Genomic DNA, 7,757 nt, shown 5'->3' with positions numbered 1-7,757 from the left:
TGGTTTTTGGATTATCGCCGGAAGTGTTAAAATGCTAACTTGTTTCCAAGTTTTGGCCTACAAGCATGCTTCATCCCTGCAGCACTCTATTGTATTTTCATGTATTTTCATGTTATTAACGTCATGCCATTGACCCTAGTACCCTCTAACTCCATTAAAACAGCATATGTAATTTCCTCACAACAGGATAGATTCCCGCACGAGTCAGTATCCTGGGTAAACCTGGTGCTAGCCTCCAAAATGCAGAGAAAAGGAAAGTAAATCCATGGAAAAGTTGAAAAGCTGGAGGGGTGTGGGAGTGTAAAGTACATCTGTCTTAGGAGATAAATCTGTCAGCACCTTAGCCGCAGCCCACGGGATGCCCAGGATGGATGAGCGTATAAGCGGCCTGCCTCATCAAAGATGGATGCGGTGCCACGAGATTTTGGGATGATAAAAGTCCCACTGAGGTGCCTTTCCTTTTTTTCCAGTACGCTCCAGTTTCATCTTGATTGCAAATGCAATCGCCCGAGGCGTGATGTTCTTCGAAGAATGGGTAATGGGCAATTTATATACAAAAGCTGAGAAACACACACACAGACTTTGTTTACTATAGTCAAAAGGAAGTGTTTTTGATGAAATAGCAGAATGCATAAATAAGCAGAATTCAGATATGCATGTATACACATATGTCGCCACATAGTGAGTCAAAACACATATTGGAGGGCAGACGGGTGGAAAGAGTGCAGGGGACGCCTGAAGGCTGCGACTCCTGCTGCCACTGGTGATCTTTCAGATAAAAACCATTTATCTGCTCGCCAGGGCTGTCAGAGGTCTGCTAATTAGCTTTACCATTCATCTCTCTCTTTCCTTCTGTCTATCTCACACCCTTTCCATTCCCTCGCTCCCACTCTCTTCATCACACTCTGTCTCTGTCTCCTTCACTAGCTGACCTTCTTTCTTCTGTTCCGCCAGTTGCTTTTGACTATTTTAGTATACTATATTGACCCGCATTGCATATTTAAATTAATTTATGGGACAGATGATTTTATATGACTTTAATTTGGTCTAATGTTATGGTATGGTATCATGGATGCTTTACTGAAGTGTATTGGATTATTATTATTATTATTATTATTTAAACTATAAAGGGTAAAGATGGTTTGAATCAAGATCTCTGTTCTTCACCTATTCTGCCTGACAAAAACAGTGAGTTATAACTTGCATGAGCAAGAGTCTCAAAGCTCCCATGGTCAACAACATGGAAATAATGTATATAATTAATTCATGAATTTAATGTAAAAGGTTTTGAGATTCACTGCGCCTACAGTAAACACAAGAAGAGTACAAATGTGGCAGATATTCAGTAGAATATAATAATACAGTCAAAAATATGCTTATTTAACTTTTTAAAATTAGAAAATATATTATATTATATATTATATTAAAAATAAATAAAAATTAAATGAAAACATAATAATGAATTTAATGTAAAAGGCTTTGAGATTTCCTTCACCTGCATTAGAGTAAAAAATGTGGGCAATATTCAGTAAAATATAAGAAAAATATAATAAAAGATTGAAATTAAAATATTGTTTTTAATGTTGTATAATATTTTAGTATAATATATAATATTTAGTATAATATATATTGTATAAAAATAATAGTAATTTAATTAAAATGTTTTAAAAAAAATCAAAGAAACAATATTAAATTCAAAAATGAAAACATGATCCTAAACCTTTTAAATGACGGCAACAATCTATTTATTTGAATACAGATTATACAGTTTTCTTCCAAACCAAACCACTCGAGCGTGGGACAGTAGCTCGTGCTCCCTTGAGATCATGTATTTTCTTCAATCTTGATAAAGCGTGTGGTGGTCTCTACATCTCCTATAACTGTAGTACAGCTCTATTCCTGCTGCCTGCTTTACAAACAGGGCAGGCCTTTGCTAGTTGAATATTTATAGCATTGCATTAAGCATGAAATCAAAGGTTTTAAGTGTACCATTGCAACATCGGCACTCCTCTGTTGAGGCCTGCCCAAAAATGCCTGCCCTTCGGCTGTTTGCAGAGCTGTTTCCATACGTAGCCAAGCTTCATTACACATTGACCTCTCTTATGTCAAAATCCAAGCTACTGGTTAACATGCAGCCAGAGGTGACGAGGGCAAAGTAAAGTTTACTCTGTGGATCACGTATTTCCATATTTTAAAGGAAATATGTTTTCGGCTTGATCCAACATGCATTTCCTAAGAGATGTGTTTGACCTCTGAAGGTCAAATCTCAGATAATGCTGCTGCCAACGTGTAAGGACTGTTGAATTGATCATGAAAACATGGAATGCATCAGTTCACGTGATCAAGCACGGCACAGCTGTCTAAGCACAGGCATGTGAATGGAGATAAGAGCTTTTTACAATGACATCACTCTACGCTGCGCTAGGAGGCTTATCTCATCGCCTTTGCAGTCCCACAACAGACCCCCATATAACTAACCAAGAGCTTGTGTTGTCTGGAGGCGCTTCAAATGCAAAAGTCAAAACAAACTCTCAATGGAAAAAAGACTGGAATCCTAATATTCTGCACCAGAGCTGTTGTTCCGTTTAAAAAACAAAACACATGAAAACCATAAAACGACTTTGTTCTTTTATTAGAAAAGCAGCTTAGAATTTCTTATTCAATTATTTTCTTTTCTATGCTGCCCTCTTGTGGGTAGACATGAGAAATAAAGAAGTCTTGAAAGGAGAATTGTGAAAGCTGGGAAAAAAAATAAGACGTTTAAATACAGTTAGGTGCATATTCAGTTGATGTCATTTCTTATCATAGTCCCCAGCTCAGATGAATTAGTGTTGAGAGATGAACACTAAAGTGTGTCAACAGGAAAGAATAAAGCTGTTCATTTGATTCATTTCCTGGAGAAACAGAAGAGACAAAAGCCACATAAAACATTCTGAATGAAAAGACAAAAACTTTATTTGACATGGAAAACAAAAAACAAAACAAAAACACATATTTAAAAATTGTAGTCCTCTATAAAATTTAGCACACAAAATATAGCTTTTCTTTGATACTGTAGGTCAAATCTACCCTAATAATTCAATAACAAATTATAAACCCTTTTTAAGGGAAAGGATTATGTACAAACCACTGGCCTTGCAGGTAAAACAAGTACAATCCAGTATACTTACAATGAGTTAAGCTTTTCAAATCCAAACTTTTACAGGTCAAAACTCAAAATCTTTTAACGCAATTGCCTTATAACGGATACCTAGGAGAACATTTAGAATGGTTTCACTCTAATAACTGACTGACCAAAGTTAAATGATTCCAAAGAAACACTATTAGAAATAAATGCAAAAGTGATATGAATATGAAAGACGTCATGAAAAAATGTGTACATATTCATTATTTTTACAACATTATCTAAGCATTTAACTGGACACAAAAGTTTGAGTATTGAGTGCACACATCATGCTGTCAAAAGGGGGAGAAACCCACCACAAGATGGCCTTGCCACTATTTTGCTCATTTAAATAACATTACAATTGTTATTCATTGCAGTGAATAAATGGTAACGTGCATGTGTTGACAGTGTGTCAATTCTAGACATGACAAAAGTAGTTTTAAGGATGATCACCACAGCAAGAGTTACCAAGTATCAGGATTTAATCTGCTCATGTAAACAAAGTGAAATAAACTACAATTATTTAAAGGTTCATCAATAAACAAAAGATGTTACGTATTAATGACACAAAACTGAACAAATGAAGTTTATGAAGGAAAACACATCTACAGTATAAGGAGGATAAAAGAGTAAACATCCCTGAGTTATCTAGTTTTGGTTCAGAATGAAGTGCATTTCAGAATGTTTGACCTTTCTCCTTATAAGCAAAATGTGGTGGTGATAGAGTTTATGAACAACAACAAGGCAAGGAAACCCGTTACATCATGATGTTAGAATTCTGTAGATGACCATAAAAAAGTAACACAAACAGCAATTAACCAAAAATATTACAGCAATGACTGAAAAACATGATTAGGCCTGTAAAACATCCAAACAGGAAGGTATGGTGTTTCTAAATGGTCATGATTGTGAGTGACAGACAATGCTACTGTATACGGTCATACAAAAACTAAACTAAACTAAGTGCAGTCTATAATCCCAAGCGTTAAACAGTCCATTGTGAGATAAAAGAGGTGTCTTACGGGTATCAGTAGCCCTCTGAAATCTGTTAATGCAAAGTCATAAGTGTAAAATGTGATGACATCTTAAGGAAAACATGTTTTCGGAGGAGTGCACGCATTAAATTTGAATATTCATCATCTTTGCTGTATAGAAAGTACCATCTACAATGAAGACATGGTTAAACCCTGATCATTAAGCATCATTAACCACTTGTTATTTGAAACAGACTCTTAATTTATGCAGGAAACGATATCAGTAAAACAGATCATAGAAAATTCTAATGATGCTAATCTGCATAAAAAGAAACAGAGACAACCCCCGTGTCCTAACTCTTCTCTTCATCTACATCAATATCTTCCTCTTCCTGTCCTTGCTCTCTGATCTCACAGCCACCGGAGTCACGTGACTCTTCTACTTCCTCAACATCCACTTCCTCTTCATCTCTCTCCTCATAGGAGGATTCCCCCTCTTCTCTGTCATTCTCTTCTGAACCTAAGAGAAAAATCATCAGTCGTCATGATTTGGGGAAAAAATTTTTATTACAAAAATTATTTATTGATTTGAAAGACTTAATAAAAGCACTTTATATTAAACTACGTGTCATGATTGTGAAAAGGAAAACCTCACCTCCAACTTGGTCATCATCTTCATCCTCTTGCCCCAAGTTTTGGCTCTTCTCCTCATCTTCATCTGAATCTGAGATGATCACACACTCATCTCCATTATTGCTGCCCTGAGGTTTTGGACCGCTGCTGGACAACAGAAATTGGTTAAAAAATAAAAAATAAAAATACACTTTGAAAAATCTGGATGTTTCAGGCTAGATTACCTTCCATTCTCTCGTGGCTCCCAAAGTGGAGTCAGATAGTACCTCAGTGGGTTTCTGTACAGGTCATCCTTCAGGATCTAGAGACAAGGAAATGGAGTTCATAAGTTTTTAAAAGTTCATACTTGCTGTGTCTAAGGATTTTGTTTTGGCCTGGTCACACAGCTCTTTGTCCTGCACTTAACCACATGAGAGATGTACCTGTGCAATCTCATCCCTTCCTGGGTTGCTGTGGTCACTGAACCAATGGAAGAAGCTCTGGTAGACTCCTTGTGATGTTCGACGTGGTTCTCCACTACCGACCAGATTCTGCCCTCTGTGCCACAAAATTGGGTTTGAGAACGACACTGGAGACCCTGAGCAAAAAGGAAAGCACAATTACCTTTGTCAAAAAATTAAAACCCAGAATAAATAAACGTGTCCCAGAGTAATCCATTTCACATAAAAAGAGGGGTACTGTGATAAAGGTCAGCTCACCTCCCATACCAAGATGAAGCTCCTTCACTATCATTTTGTTCTGAAAAAAGGGATTTCGCCGGAAATGGAAACAGATGCGGTAACCAAGTTTGTTGTTCTTGAAAGACTCAATCTGTCGAATGACGAGCATATTAAAAACATAGATCATTTGCAAGTTTTGAAAACAGGAAAAAGAAAAACAGAAAAAATGTATTACCTCTAAATTAGTCATGTAGCTTAGAGCATCTTCATCAGTCTCATCAATTTGCGCTGACAGATGTGGGTGATTCAGAAGCTAATTGGCTTTAAGTTAAGTGCACATTACGTAAATGAAGACAAAGATACAATCATTTGGTTGAAACACATTTGACGCAAATGGAAAAACAAAATGAACAGAGTTTCGAGTATGATGAGTAAAGTTCCTAGGGATTCTGGGCCAATTGCATAGAATTTACTATAGGGCCCCCCAAAAGTCAACGTTGTGGGCCCCTCTCAGCCTCTGGGCCCTATGTACTCCATACCCTTTTTCCCCCCAGTTGTGACACCCCTCAAGTATGATCTTTGGTGACAGTTAAAGGGATAGTTCACCCAAAAATCTTTACTCACCTTCATGTTGTTCCAAACCCACAGAAAAAAAAAAAAAAAGTATTCTCGCAGCTTCATAACATTACAGTTGAACAACTGATGCCACCTGGACTATTTTAACGATGTCTTTCCTTACTGCCTTTCTGGGGCTTGAACGTGTTAGTTCTTGTTGCGGTCTATGAAGGGTCATCAAAAGTATCTTAATCTGTGTTCCGAAGATGAAAAATGGTCTTATGGGTTTTGAACAAACATGAGGGTGAGTAATTAATGACAGAATTTCCATTTTTGGGTGAACATATATATATATATATATATATATATATACCTCAGGTCAAACCTCAACTTCAAAGGCCTTGACACTCAAGTTGTCCACCTGAACATCACGCACACTGTGTTAAAGGATACAGCAGTGACCCAGAAGCCTGGGATGGCTTGAGTGATGGCGCTGCGCTGGTCCAGGTGAGGGCGTCGCTGGCGGCTCAGTTTCATCTCCAGGCGTTGATGCAGACGCGCGCCTTTCTTCTCCAGCGCGTCCAGCCGCATCTGCACCTGTGCGAGCAGCGCCACGGACTGCCGCACCTCCGGGGCCATCTTCACCGACACTATGGCACACTCTCCGTCCTCGTTATCCTCATTATCGGAGGCGACAGACGAGCTAGCCGTGGAGGAAGAGCCAGGAAGAGAGTCGTCATCCTCTTCCTCCTCCTCCTCCTCCTCCTCATCCACGAACGAAGCCTGCTCTGGATCTTCTCTGTCCTCGCAGAGCAGCAGGGACGAGGAGCTGTCAGCCGCGGCTGCCTCCGTCCTTCTCTCGCTCTGAGAGCAACCGGGACGATTTGACTTATCCCTTGATTTCTCTCGGCTCGCTTTTTTAGACGAACAGGGCATTTCTTTGCAGTCTTCGTCCGCGTCTCCACCGGTCAGACTGGCAAGCGCTTCTGCTGCGGCGATGGCAGCGGAATCTGACGGCTGGCGCTCGCTCTCACCTCCAGCAGCCTGTCCTGTGCTCTCCTGCGCGTCTGCTTCATCCCGAATCACCATATCCTTCTCTTTAGCGTCTTCAGGATGCTCAGATCCATGTTTTGGCTCATCATTGCCTACTTTCTCAGGTTCTGCATCTTCATGAGAGTCATTCCTTGGTTCCTCATCACTTACTTTCGCCTGCTTGGGCAGCGTGGAGTCAGACTCTTCACTTGGACTTGCACTTCTTTTCCTCTGGTTAGTTTCGGACGGCTGACCGCTGTCCGAGTTTGTACTCATGATGCTGACTAGTTGTAACTTTGTCAGACGTATATGCTGATTTTAAAACAGATTTTAAATGCTAATTGATTTAACTGTGCGGGTCTCTATCCACAGCCCGCGTTCGCATTACAGCACTACCAAATTCCAAGTCTGCGCAAATATCAGCAGGCCTAGGTAGCTTCCTAACGCTGAATGAGGCTAGTTTAAATTCTCGCTGACTGTCGCATATCGAATATTTCCGTTTGTATTTACACACAGCATTCGTAATATAGAGTTACTTTTCTCTTAAAAGTCACAATCCGTCTAAAAATGTCCAGTTCTGTTGTATTTGTTTACAGTTTGCCCTTCCGTTCGCCATTTATCTGAGGCTTTGCATACGAGCGCGAAAACAAAGCTCTGGTTGGCTGAAATGCACCGCGCAAAAATCTCTCGGCCAATCGTAGACGCTGTACTGCAGTTGGTGACTAGCAGGAGCATGGA

The 7,757-nt window shown here is 39.4% G+C and overlaps 1 protein-coding gene across 2 annotated transcripts; it reads right to left on the bottom strand.

Annotated features, from left to right (window-relative positions):
• Nucleotides 1-2,722: 2,722 nt before the first annotated feature.
• On the bottom strand, nt 2,723-7,649 carry tspy (testis specific protein Y-linked). Of its 2 annotated transcripts, none has more exons than XM_058783939.1 (7): nt 6,441-7,649; nt 5,668-5,745; nt 5,472-5,583; nt 5,196-5,350; nt 4,998-5,074; nt 4,796-4,920; nt 2,723-4,660 (listed from the first exon to the last, which is right to left on the bottom strand). In XM_058783939.1, exons 1-7 carry the CDS (start codon nt 7,293-7,295, stop codon nt 4,494-4,496), a joined length of 1,569 nt encoding a protein of 522 aa, XP_058639922.1. In that variant the 5' UTR covers nt 7,296-7,649; the 3' UTR covers nt 2,723-4,493. The 2 variants fall into 2 exon arrangements, with proteins under 2 accessions (XP_058639922.1, XP_058639923.1); XM_058783940.1 differs by having other exon boundaries at nt 2,727-4,660; nt 4,796-4,917; nt 6,441-7,647.
• Nucleotides 7,650-7,757: the final 108 nt, after the last annotated feature.

The sequence above is a fragment of the Onychostoma macrolepis genome, chromosome 08, assembly GCF_012432095.1.
Source record: "Onychostoma macrolepis isolate SWU-2019 chromosome 08, ASM1243209v1, whole genome shotgun sequence".
NCBI classification, from domain to species: domain Eukaryota; kingdom Metazoa; phylum Chordata; class Actinopteri; order Cypriniformes; family Cyprinidae; genus Onychostoma; species Onychostoma macrolepis.
Note: the sequence above shows the minus strand (reverse complement) of the source record. Positions and strands in the feature narration are given on the sequence as shown.

Coding starts and splice junctions, on each gene's coding strand:
- tspy (XM_058783939.1), bottom strand. CDS start 7,295: ATGAGTACAAACTCGGACAGCGGTCAGCCGTCCGAAACTAACCAGAGG. Junction 5,584..5,667: donor GCTACATGACTAATTTAGAG/GTAATACATTTT, acceptor GTCATTCGACAG/ATTGAGTCTTTCAAGAACAA. Junction 5,351..5,471: donor GCTTCATCTTGGTATGGGAG/GTGAGCTGACCT, acceptor CTTTTTGCTCAG/GGTCTCCAGTGTCGTTCTCA.